The sequence below is a fragment of the Cyprinodon variegatus genome, unplaced genomic scaffold (assembly GCF_000732505.1).
Source record: "Cyprinodon variegatus isolate N-32 unplaced genomic scaffold, C_variegatus-1.0 Scaffold152, whole genome shotgun sequence".
Taxonomy (NCBI): Eukaryota; Metazoa; Chordata; class Actinopteri; order Cyprinodontiformes; family Cyprinodontidae; genus Cyprinodon; species Cyprinodon variegatus.
Window position 1 is genome coordinate 766,327 of NW_015150605.1, and position 13,245 is coordinate 779,571.

General features: G+C 38.0%; 1 protein-coding gene across 1 annotated transcript in view; it reads right to left on the reverse strand.

The window, feature by feature from the left end:
• Positions 1-1,801: 1,801 nt before the first annotated feature.
• gna12 (guanine nucleotide binding protein (G protein) alpha 12) overlaps positions 1,802-13,245 on the reverse strand; it is a 39,999-nt gene continuing 28,555 nt past the window's right edge. Inside the window, exons 3-6 of the mRNA XM_015377350.1 lie at positions 10,966-11,016; positions 10,683-10,883; positions 7,124-7,330; positions 1,802-5,984 (exon numbers count right to left, since the gene is read on the reverse strand). Of these exons, the coding sequence (XP_015232836.1) occupies positions 5,823-5,984; positions 7,124-7,330; positions 10,683-10,883; positions 10,966-11,016 (621 nt within the window). The 3' untranslated portion in view covers positions 1,802-5,822. The remainder of the gene's footprint in view (positions 5,985-7,123; positions 7,331-10,682; positions 10,884-10,965; positions 11,017-13,245) is intronic.

Genomic DNA, 13,245 nt, shown 5'->3' on the forward strand with positions numbered 1-13,245 from the left:
AAGTCTGCACAGGAAAATTTGAATGCTGCAAACATACAAATATCAAAACTAGGTTTTCCTATAAAAAAACGAGTTATCCAACCTTACGTCGGCTTTGGCAGTCAAACAGAGACTCTATCGGCTGCTGCTCTATGTGTGAGCCGAGCTGCCCAGAAAGCAGCGGAAATAGAAACAAATTAGCAATGCAGCACTAATATGAAACAGTTAACGACATTCATTTATTTAAGATTGTAGCTGTATTTGTATTGAATTAGACATAGCTGCAGAAAAAGAAGAAAATACAGCGAGGTAGATTTCAGATGAAGTGCGTCTGAACATTACACCTGCTTTCTTAAACTAATTACTCCATGTCGGAGCTGCACTTTTTAAGTTTGCCCTGCCTAAACCCGTTTAGGATTAATACATGGAAACAAAGGAAAAAAAAAAGAGAAAACTATGCATTATAATGCCGCAGAGCTAGCAATGTATATTACCAAAGATCACAGTGGGATCATTCTGTTGCTCATTAGTGGTCACATCCAATTATGCTTAATTGGGCTAATTTGGATACTAAGATGCAAACTTAAATGGATAATTTCTATTATCTATATGCTTGATACCAAAAAAGAAACAAATATTTATTGTAAATATTATTATATTATTACTTTTAATGTAGCCTTGAAATGAGACCCAGTTGAGACCTTCAGAAAGCTCGGAGAAACTTTTAAACAGATGATATCTGACTACTTGGAAGCAAAATATAAAGAACTGAGATCATTCAAAACTTTTCCATGTTACTACATATGTACATACAGTGTCAGTCAGAAATTTACAGTATTCAGTGTGAAGGAAGTACAAGTCACTTTGAACACAAACTAACACAGTATTATTCTTATGATGAGGTGGAGTGAAGCGTTCACGCTGCGTCCTTCTCTCCCCTCAAGACCAAGCAAAGGAAACACTGAGGAGTGAAAAAGCGGCCAGACCCAACCCGGTTCCCTACAGCTGCGGTACCAAAATGCAACTCATTGCAACACATTTGACATAAAACTAAACTTTGCAAATTTATGAAGGCAGCTGTGAAGTGACCAAGTGTTTCAGGTTGCCAGTTAAACCACCTCCATAAATCAGAGCACAGGCTAATTGTGGCGGCAGGTAACTATAGTAACTGTACTTTTATTTGTGCTTAATAACCTGACAGACATTAACACTTTTATTTATTTTTATTTCGATAGATTTTGGACTTGAGTGCGTTCTTCATCAGCTGAACCTTAAAGGCCCAGTTAATGGGCTGTAATGTCAGGCTCCTCATGCCAGACGAGGGTTAAAGGTGCAGAGGATTAAATGTCCGTGTGGGAGAATAGTAATTTGAATTAGTGATGATGAATAATGAAGAGCCTTCAGGTGTTCAAAGTATTTTGGGTCAGACCTTTTGTCCCTCTCTATAAATGTGACAAAGTGAGCTAATAAGGGATATTTAGTCACATATAGGCTGTTATGTTCTGGCTAATTGCTCTGCTATCAACCCACTTCTTCCATCTTTTCTGTCCACTTTCTGGGAAAACATCTGCTTCTTTAGCTGCTTAAGTGTTTGCTACATAGACCTACTTGCTGGATTTTTTAAAAAGTGGTTTCCTTCTTATTAAAAATGGAATATATAAAAAAAAAAGGTTCAGATTAGTTTTTATTCTGAAGTATATTGATGTGCAATGCTTCAAAGAGTTGCATCCACTGATATCTATTCATTAAATAACCAAACAATGTTATTTACAACCAGTTACAAATGTTGGAGCTTTTCTAGGAAGAACTGCTGTTGCTTTTCGTTCAGTTTTCTGAGCGTGACCTCACTAGTTCAATCTCTGCATTAAAAATTTCGGTTTTATTTTCTTGAGATATTTATTTCAATTTCAGATTTAAATAGGAAATTTTCTGAAAAAAAATACAAGCTACACCCTCCCCTTTTATTGGCAACTCTGGTAAACATGTTAGATGCATGAAAATAAATAAATTATGTTGCAGTAGCATAAATCTTTCTCGAACACCCAATTAGTTATGGAGTACCACAGAGCTTAGTGCTCGGGTCAGTTCTCTTTCCTATAAAGATTTGCCTCCACCTGGCAGAATTAGAGGAGATAAAGGGATCATTTTGAATAGTTGTGCTGATGACACACAGATATACTTATCTAATAAGCCCTTGAAGACAAAACAAGTTAGTATGAATTAATTTTCTAAATTTTCTTTAAGACGGATACATCAGGAATCTGAACTAAACCATCCTAGCTGATCATGGCAGCTATCAGATCACAAAGTGTTACATAATTAAGTTAATGTTTCTCTGGTTTAGAAATAAATCAGAGATGCAGAACTCTTAAGGTACGTTCACACCGAATGCTGCAAAATATTCTCTGTAGTTCAGCTCTCATCATAAAGATTCTGTGGTTTCGTCAAAACGGTTTCACTTTTTAAACGGAAAGCTAAACTATCTGTAATTATAATCATATATAGAATTTATATACCAGTAGAACTTTTTTTTCCCCCACTAGTTGGAATGACTTTATAGGAATGACTTTGTATTTAAAACTGAAGTCATAGATTAGTACAATTCATCAATGACTAGGCAATTTCAAATTTTAGATATCTTTAATATGACTAGGGAAATTCTGCTGCAGATATTCGTAATGAATATTCAGTCTAGGGCTGAAACAATTAATAGGATTAATCGTGATTATACCAAATTTGTAAAACAAAGAGACACAAATATTTGGAATTTAAGATTTTTTTTTCTTCAAAATGTGTCAATAAATGTGCTCTACCTAGAATCCCTCAAGTTGAAAAGTTTTAGTTTCACCTGGTTTGATTCTGTATAAAATATCCTTTGGCTAAAACCTGAATTTTGCATTAACAGCTTTTGTCTTTTGACTAATATAATTATTGTGGTGTTCAGAAACACTTAAGTGTGACAAACATCCAAAAAAAAGAATATTTTTCACACTTAAGTACGTTTACACACTACTGCAGCTCTTATGGCTATCTCTGCTTGAAATTGAAACTCAGAGTTTATATGTCTGATATGGTTCGCCTAAATAATCAAATTTCATATCCATAAAATTCCAAGATTGCCTGTGTCCAAAATGACTCTGACCTGTGAAATCTTTAGACCAGGGGTCAACAGTCCTTCGACCCTGGGAGCTGCAGCAGGGGGACGGAAAGGCCAACTTGATATAAATGTAATGTATATTTCTGAAAATAACTAAACAGTTAAATCAAAATTTAAATCACTGCATGAATAACCCATGCACAAGGCCAGGGTTTCCCCCTCGTCAATAAGACAGATATATTTTATCATGTGGTATTGCTCACTTTGCTCCTTTATTCCTCTCAACATTGGAATGTACACATAGGATATTTTCATGAGATAATTTTTTGGCATCTTCAAGAAATATGCTCCATTTGAAATTAAATTTCGTGTATTGTACAAAGTATTATTACAATTTAATTCTTATATTTTAATACTACTGTTTTTATTTCAACACAAGGGCAAATCAAAAATCTCCTTAAACTAAATTTTAAAAGAGTTTTAGATTGAACTTCTGCAACAGATATTACTATTTTTAAACTGTGCCAATCGTCAGTCTGCGCTTATATGTTAGTGAGTTTTCCTTTAGATGTGCTCCTCTCTCCTGGTTCCTATGGGGGATTATTATTTGTGTATCACTACTATCCACTGATGATAATCAGATGTGAACAATCTCAGCTAGTTTCCACGGTACTCAAGCATCATTGTATAAAGTGAGGAACAGATACAGGAAGAACGCAAGATTGGCTCTACGACAAGTAGCTTCCAGTGACTTTAATCTACTAGATCGATGTTTTGTTTTTTGTTAAACAAAAAGAAATTCAATGTTCAAACTACCTGACCTCAACTTTACAGAGTTCAGGGGAACTGAACACACAGCAGTGCTCTGTTGAACCTGGAAAGCTGAATAAAACCAGCGTCTCTGGGTGCATCAGACCTGCTCTCAGCCAGATAATTGCTTCCTATAGTACCTCCCTCCATCCAGGACCAAGTATCATGAGCTCCTCTACTGCTGCAGAAGGACGGATCAATCCGTTCTGGTGAGTTTTAACAAAAAAAAAAAAAGGGGTTCCGCTGTGCTATTTAGCCTCACATCATCCAGCCCCTGATTGATTAACACGATGCAAATTAACAGAGGAGTTCAGATTTTTCCACATCTGCAAAATTTCACTTTTCACTAAGTGTCACATGTTCTCACAGTGCAGCTTCGCTCCGATCACCAAATATGTGCCCTTCATATCGCTGATTGTTTGGTCGCCTCTGAATACACCTCTGTATAGGAAAAACATGGAATTCACTCGCACGACTGGCATCCGCTGTGAACGCACCTTTAGACACTCTGGTTAAGAGATTAGAAAATGTGAAAGACAAACAAACAAACTCCCACTAATGGGCCTGATTCTGCTCCTTAGAGAACCCTACATGGCATGGTGGACATTTTGAAATAACAGAATAGATAAATCTCCTACATTCTGCCTCCAATTTAACCGGAGTCATTATAAATCCCTTTTTGGAAGATAATGATCAAAGAAATAGGAAAAAAGAAAATCAAAACAAAAATGGCTCCTTCCAGAGCCAGAAACAACACCCCACAGAAAAGCCGTAAGGTTGTTAATGTTCAGAGCCTAACAGTTTGGTTTGCAAGATTTCTGGTATATATCCTAATTTAAGCCTGAATTGTGTTTACTTTTAAAATTGAGGATTATGCTACTGCAATGAAGTACTAATTTATTTCAGGACTCTTAAAACAACATTCCCCGTTAGGAAGAAGAAGAAAAAAAAGGATAAATATTTCCAAAACTTGTGTAAACACTAAATTGTCTTCAATATAGCTGCAGCGTTTAAACTGCAGAACAAGCCTAAAATCTCCCCCAGAAGCATGGGAAATGGGTCAGTTGCAGTTCAGCCTCATTATTTACTGCTGTTCCCTTCGGGTTTACCCAAAACAACAGGTAAAATTCTACCACAACCACTACTAAAGACTTCAAACATGCCCTATGTGAAGTTTGGGGCATTTGTGGTGCATTCAAAGAGGACGAGAGGAATCATGAGTGGAGTATAAGTCAGGACTTCTGTATTTCCTTCAGCTAAGATGAATCTCTAATTTGTCTGTCTGCAGTTTTCTGCTGGAGAAGGAGGAAACAAACAAACAGTCTGTCTATTGTGCTGCGGAGGACCAGAGATGAGGGAGAGGAGATTAGCAGAAGACTTCTTCTCTGCAGCTGTTTCTTTCTCGTGTGACGTTGGGAGTAAATTACAGGGAGATAGTGAGCATGAGAGGGTTTCGCTTCTTCTCTCTGTTAAAGTTCACTGACAGGAACACTTGTGCAACCTTATCACGTAACGCAGCATATGACCAGTTTGGGGCCAGACCCTCACCCCTCTTCCCCTCTCATCACGCGTACTTGAAGATGAGGACTTTTCCATCTTGCTCTCAGTCCTTCTATCCATCCTTTATCCTGCTTTTGGCAGGCAGCCATTCAACTCACTTTAGTGACAATGTTGTCATAGTCTTATGTACATAAGAGGAACAACCCTTTTAGTGCTAATGCAGGTGTAGCTGGTGTTGCCCCCCCCAAGAGTTTAGCTCTCCTTCCCAGCTCATTTGCACATCTACACAGGTTAAATGCAGGGTATCCACAGGCATGTAGGAACTCCTGGCTCCACAGGTAATATGAACACATTGTAGGCTGTGGTGTCAGAGCCAAGTCCTCCCGGGCTGGAATGGTGGCGGGTTTTCACAGTTGGACTGACATAAACATAAAAGTCACTGCAGCATGATATCTTTGAGGTTCTCCTGCAGAATCGTGTCCTTGACCGCGTGAAAAACAAAGCGGATGTTTTCTGTGTCCACTGCAGTGGTGAAGTGGTGGAAGAGCGGCTTCCCTCGGTTTCTCCTCTTCCTGCTGAATGACTGGACCAGGAAGGCCTGGAAGAAAGAAGGGCAGGATAAATCAGGGTCTGTTTAGCGTAAATGTATTCCTACAGCTTCAATATGGCATTTAAACCATGCAGTTATGCAATGAAAACCCGACTGAGAGCTCTAGAGAAAAGTCCACAGGATTTACAGCATGCGTGCAAGCAGAGGAACGCTTCTCTTGCTCGCGGGAATACTTTTAGCAGTCTGGTGTGAGGATCATGTTGGCATCATAACGTATATCGATGGAATGATTTCACTCCCTTTTTTCTGCTATCATCGATCAGAGAGGAAGAAGAAGCAGAAGAAATGCTTGGCTAACCATTAGAAGGTAACATTCAGTAAAATATAATATCTCGGTTGCTTTGTTTGTCGCAGTAAACTTGGCGCAAGCTACCGCTAGCTGACAAGCCTGTCTCCCATCTCTCAGGGCAAACAGAGCGAGCAGCAGGTAAATCCTGCATGTGGGCGAGAAAAGAAGTTCTATGCGAGACGGCAGAGTTTTCTGAGCGCTCAGTGGGTCATTTGCATTCGAGTAGAATGACAACCTACATGCCCACAAAAATGTCTTGAATAACTTTAAAAAAATAAATTTGCTTATTACATTGCCTGCTCAAAACAAGGTGAAACAGGCTCATATGAAAAATCTTACTTAGATTTCCTATTTTTTGCAGTGCATGCTATAATATAGATCAAAGCATATCGATCCATTAGAAAGGCCAAGTGAAAGCCAGACTAAAGCAGTGTCAAAACTTGGAAACTGTTGTTCAGAGATGGTTTTCAACCCATCGGACTTAGAATACACTGATCTGCAAATAGAAATGTGAAAAAAAAAAAAATAAAATTTCCCCTGAAAGTTAAAGCTGGAAGAAATAAACTAAGTTAAATACATATAAATGTGTTTCTTTAATCTGTAATTTCCTTTCTATTTAGCAGTTAAGTGTGATTCCCTTAAAAAGAGAATCTTCACTTTTTTAGGGGACAGTATTTTGACGCAATATTAAGAAAGAATTTCCAAATGCAAAGTCTGAAGACGACCTGTTGTGATGCACATTCCTTTTATTCTGACTTTCAGAAGTCCCAAAGACGCTCTCCATCTGCCCTGGGATGGAAACAAAAAGATGTTTTAGATATTCCCATCAACCACGTACCTGCACATCCTCCAATCTGCGTGGGTCTCCTCTGAACTCGGGAAAGTTCTTGCGGATGTCCACGGTGCGGATCTTCTCCACCAGCAGGTCCGTTTTGTTGAGAAACAGGATGATGGAGACATTCAGGAAGAGCTTGTTGTTGACGATGGTCTCAAAGATGTTCATGCTCTCCACCAGGCGGTTCGTCCTGCGGTCCTCCATCAAAAGCTGGAGCCAAACACACTCTCAACATTAGCCTTGGTCTGTTTAGTCAACAAGTCTTATCAGAAGAGCAATTAATGGATGTGCTGCAATAAAAATGACCCCTGCTTTGAACTGGAGCCGCAGCTCTAAGAACAAGCAGGGCTCCTCAGTTCACCATAAAGACAGCTTTGTATGAACCCAGCTGTGTCTCTGATGCATTTCATAACTCTAGAAGTCAAGAGCTGATCTAAGAAAGATTTTCACAGTATCAGCATTACATAAACATCAATGTCTACCCTGAGACTCCCCTAATGCATCATAGACTGTATTTAGACCACTAATTATTTAAAGTACCTTCATGTTTAAATGAGTCAAACCGGTCTTCCTTTCATAACCAACATGTCTGCAGTCTTAATAACTACCTTTAATAATTAACCCTCCTTTTATCTCTAACCTTTATCCAGGGACAGATAATCCAGGTCTAGAAATTAAACACTGCTTAGTTTTCCTTCATCTTTTTCCTTAACCAGGTGATCTAATCTCCAAACAAGCTTCTTATTTTCTGGACCAGAATTATCCGCCTGTGTCCAGAGGTCAATGGATGAGAGGTGGACAGGTCACCAGTCCGATGCAGAAAAAAACAGACAAATAGGAGAAAAAAAATAAGTCCTACCTAAAGTTAATTTAGAGAGTTTAGTTTATCTAACAAGGATAGTTTTTGCATCATGGGAGGAAGCCGGAGTACCCAGAGAGAGCCTGCTCTTGAAAATGGAGATCATGGAAAGCTAAGTTTCAAACTGTTGACCATCCTGCTGCAAGGCAACAGTTCAGTGATTTTTTACCATCCAATAAAAAAACCTGATTTAAATCTAAATAATTTTTACCACTAATGAAACTGTTTAAACTCACTAAATGAGTTATAATCAAATAGCTCCCAGCCATTACACTAAGAGCAAGGATTTAATTCAGATAGAAGCTGTCCTACTGTAATATTTCTGTTTTACAAGATACTGACTGATTTAATCACTGAATTACCAAATCTCAGCTTTGATATAAAGACTTTCCACAAAATATTTGACTTTTTCTGACTATTGGACTTTTTAAGGCTGGACAACCGTCATCTATTATGCAACCAAGAGAAGATTCTTCCAAAGGAATGTCGTTTCCACCAGCAGGACAGATCTAAGTGAAGCATGGTCAACGGTGCAGGAAAGGGAGCCGAAAGTTTCTAATCACATTTAGACATTAATAGATTAAAAAAACTTTTTTATCACAACATTTACACCCAGCGTGTCTGAAGGTCCTGAGTGACGCTGTCCTGCAGGTCTTCCTGCAGCTGATTTCCATTGATAGCTAATTAATAGATTTTGAACTACAGTCGCCTAAATCAGCTGTGTCCTGAAGCCAAGAGACAATGAAAACTTGCAGGACAGCTGCCCTGGAGGAAAAACGAGAGACATGCCTGGTTTAGACTGGAGGAAAAGTTCTCTTTTTAACGTCTGACATGATTTTGCAGACAGATATTGTTGGTATGACAACAAATTATGCCCTCTGCTTAAAAACCGGCATTAATTGACATATCTTAAATTAACAGTTGTTGAAACAATTCTTTAAAATAAATGTCTTTTAAGCAACTAATTTTCTCATAATTTCTATTTAGGAATCCTTTACTTTTTGTTGCCCTTGGACATACAGTAATTATGTAGGGAGATAATAAAAATGAGAAAACACAAGAAAAAACCAGCGTGTTTTTGTAGCGGATGGGAAATTATTAAGAAAAACACTTTCTGAAAAGGTTTGGAAAATGTTTTTTTTTTTTTATTTAATTGAAAGAAATGAGGAGTATGTTGTTGCTCTGCATTTTACAGGAGGTTTGCCTCCTTAAATCCCCAGATATATTCAGTTAGCTTGTCACTGCTGGGGTCAGGATGAACCCTGGTGAGATCAAAGGAGACATCTTCAGACTAAGGACTGTAGCAGCAAAGCAGCTTCAAGTAAATCTATATCTAAATAGCATCGATCACAGATAAAACTTACTAAAAGCCAGTCTAAATAGATGAGTCTAACTGATTTTTTAGAGAATAAACATAATCAAGATAGAGCAGAGATGGAAGCAAGACATTCCTCCATAACTCTAAGGGACTGGAATCAGGCCCTCCACTGAGAAACATGATTCAACAGGCAGAGGACAGTCCAAACAAATGCCAACATGTTCAGGTCTGATAGTCCCTGGAAGTTCACTTTGAAAGCAAGATGCTAACATGTCACTGTTTCTCTTTCGTTACTGATGATATGAAGCATTTGCTTTTCGAGAAAAACACAGAGGCCAGATTTAAGTTTGACAAAGTGATAAAAGAAAAAAGGGACTGCTGGGATAAAGTTCTCTGCACTGATGTGCCTAAAGTTAAATAATCTTAGTGACAAAACATAAGACAGGTTTTGACCTAAATCATATACAGATATTCCCCCCTCCTCCAGGAAAATGGAGGAAAATAAAAGACAATCTGTAAAGAAAATGAAACCTTAAGAACAAATGGACCTGGAAATATTACAATAGCCTAAAACGGAAGGAAATCTGAGAATTCAGATTTGGATCTTTTAGGCGCAGGACTTTTATGGTCATAAATAAAAACCAAAAATTGATTAGGGAACTTTTTTTAAGAAAAAAAACTCAATCTTTAATGGGATTTACTACTTTTCTACAGGACTACAGCCTATTTTCCCTAATCACAAAGCTGAAGGAGCAAAAGTTTCATTTGCTGCCACACTTCGCAAAAAGACACAAAGTTTGTCCTCCTGGGGTCACCAGGTTTACACAACAACAATTAGATGTTATCTACAAGCCAGCAGGTTGTTTTAGAGCAAATCTTAAAAATATAAAAGCATCTCTGTCCTTAAGTCAAAAGTATAAACATGTGAAGTGCAAAGGAGCACCTTGGTCAGATGGTGCTGAGGTTGCGCTTTAAAGCAGCAAAGACTCCAGGGATTTAACAAGGGATAAATGTGTAAAAGAAATGTTTGTTGTAAACTCTTTGAATTTTTTTTTACCGTCCCTGGGGAAAAAAATAAAAAATTGGGCCTAAATAAGGATGATTAATTATTCACATTTTTAGCAAAGACAGTAACGGTTCATCAGACAGAAAATCAACCTGTTTCCAGAAACATCTTCATCTCTAGCCTCAAAAACCAGTAGAAAACAACTGCTGAGCTAAAGAGAACATAAGTGAGGGACCAGGACTGTGTGAAACAGGAATGATCAAAGATCATCCTTCTGAGATTTCTGTGCAAATAAATTCAGAGGCTCTAAATCTTATATTTCAACTTGTTATGCATTATGCATGTAGGTGCATGTAGGTGAGCTTCAACATGAACATACCTGGTCGTACTCTGATGACGACACCATGAAGAGAATCGATGTGATCCCATCGAAACACTGAAACCACTTCTGCCGCTGCGACCTCTGACCGCCAACGTCCACCATTTTGAAAGGAATCTTTTTGATCACAAAGTCGTGCTCCACTATCCCTTTAGTGGCCTTTCTTGCAAATAAAATATCTTGTTTGCTTGGAATGTAGCTCTATAATAAGGAAAGAAAGATTTTTCTTGAATTCTTGAAACAAACAACAAAAAGACGCTGGGAACATTTAAGCGGGACTCACCGGCTGTCCGATACGATCCAAGTTATCCAGGAAGTATTTGACTGATTCGCTCTGCAGACAAGAAGGGAAAAAATAGCTTAGACTCAAATGTCTTTTTAAACACTAGGGAAACATAACTGGCTCAAAAAAATGAAATTAGAGGACTTAATCTGATTATTAAAGCTATTGGATTTTGACTTCTGCCTGAAAAGATTCTCACTCTAAAGAAGTGGCTTCTGATTAAATAAAACACAAATCAATGCAACAGAGACCACATAGCCCCCATAATCATATCAGCCCCATTATATTTCTGTTAAATATGCTGCAGCTCCACCAGATGAACCAAATGTTGTCTCTATCTCTGCATCTGTAGCTCCAGCAGAGCTTCCCACAGTTAGATCAGGATCCCCCGATAGAACGATTATCAATACAGCTTCTTCATCTAGTTCTTTAACTCAGTTTGAATTCAGGAGTCTGGGATTTTAATGGATTCAGGCAAAGTATCTCTGGTCCGTTGGAGGGAATGTGAGGTTCTGAACCACAGAAAGGTTAACTTTAGGATTAGTCTTTGCCTCAGGCAGAGGCGTAGCCAGAAAATGTTTATAAGGGTGGCCAGGCAATAACCAATGTACACAGAGGGGTGGCACCAGACCTACACTCTTCCAACAGGAAAATTAACAAGCAAAACATCCATATTTTCTAAATAAAAACAAACTATACTTCCCCACAGCCTTTGGTAACAAATAGACAGACGCATATGTATATTTAAACATTTGTGCTTTCTAAATAAAAGGTATAGTGGATAAAATTCTTTCAGGTTCGAGTTCTGGGGCGAACATCTTTTCCATTGTCTTTACTTACCTACTTTTATAAACAATCATTCTGGATAAAATTGATATTTACAAGTACTAATATCTACATAAATAGATTATTTAATATGTTTTTTTTAATTAAAATAGTTATTTATCTATGATTTCACAGAAGACTCCTAGATGACTTGCAGAGTCTCTTTACCCCATGAAACACAAAATCTGCAAAGAGCATGAATTCTGTACTTATCATCTTTAATGTGAGTATTTTAATGTGCATAATTAACCACAGTGTTTTTTGTTGTCAAGTAATTGTTAATATATGAATATTTTAAATGTTTTGAATATTCCACTTGAGATTATTACAGCTGCCATCATCTGTATTAGAGGGAAATTAAATGGTAGGGGTGGCCACAGGGGTGGCCAATGATTGGCCAAGGGTGGCCTTGTACAAGAGTTGTCCCATGTCAGACAAAGGATGGGAGAGGGGCCTTTGACAGGGTCAACTCCACCTCATTTTGTTCCAGTCTGACATTAATACAGTTTAAGGTCCTACACAGGATACATTATTCCAAAGCTAAACTAAAAAAAACTTTTTAATACAAGTGATACATGGGACAGATGTTCTCTGTCACCAGCCAGTCATACGCACATGTTTTTTTCCTGTCCCAAATTACGTAAGCTCATTCTGGTCCTCTTTCTACAATACTTTTCCAAAAGCCCTAATCAAAGCATTGCGTCAGAGTCCTTTAACCTCCATCTTTGGTGTGCTTAAAGAATTTACACACTTCACCAACAGGGAAAGTAACGCTATTGCTCTGGTAGCATGCAGACGCATTTTACTCAAGTGCAAGGATAAGAACCCTCCCTCCCCTGACTCTAGGCTGAAAGGCTTTCATTCCTAATATCGATTTTTAAAAGCAGAATTTTTTCTCTAAAATAGTGAGTGAAAATGGGCTTCCTCTGCACAGCTACTCTATCAGATGGCAGTGTGCAGCCCTTTCTTTGTGCGACAGCACCATTTCTGTAGTAGAGGCAGTCACTGTAGAACACGTGGACTAACTCAAATCCCAAACAACATGGATTCTAATAAACATATACAGAACTTGCTTTTTTATCAATATATTTCATTTTGACAGCTAGGTAAAATATCGCTATATATAGTGATATTGCAGTATCATGATAACATTGCATCGTGAGACGTATCGTATCGCAACACCCATGCCAGTACTCATCCATAATTAGGGGGTGTGCCAACAAATTTGAGAAAAGTTGGACTCCCATTCTTTCCTTAATTGATTTAATTCCCTCCTTAGATGATTAAAGAAGATGGTTCTTATTAATATACACTACCTAACTGTTTTTTAATTGAATAACGCTTAATTATCTTTTTTTATTTTTTTTCCAGTCAGGATTGTGACAGGCCAGTGGGTTGGTTTGATGTTTTGGTGGCAGAACTACAAGCACATGTAAAAACTACTAGCGACATTTT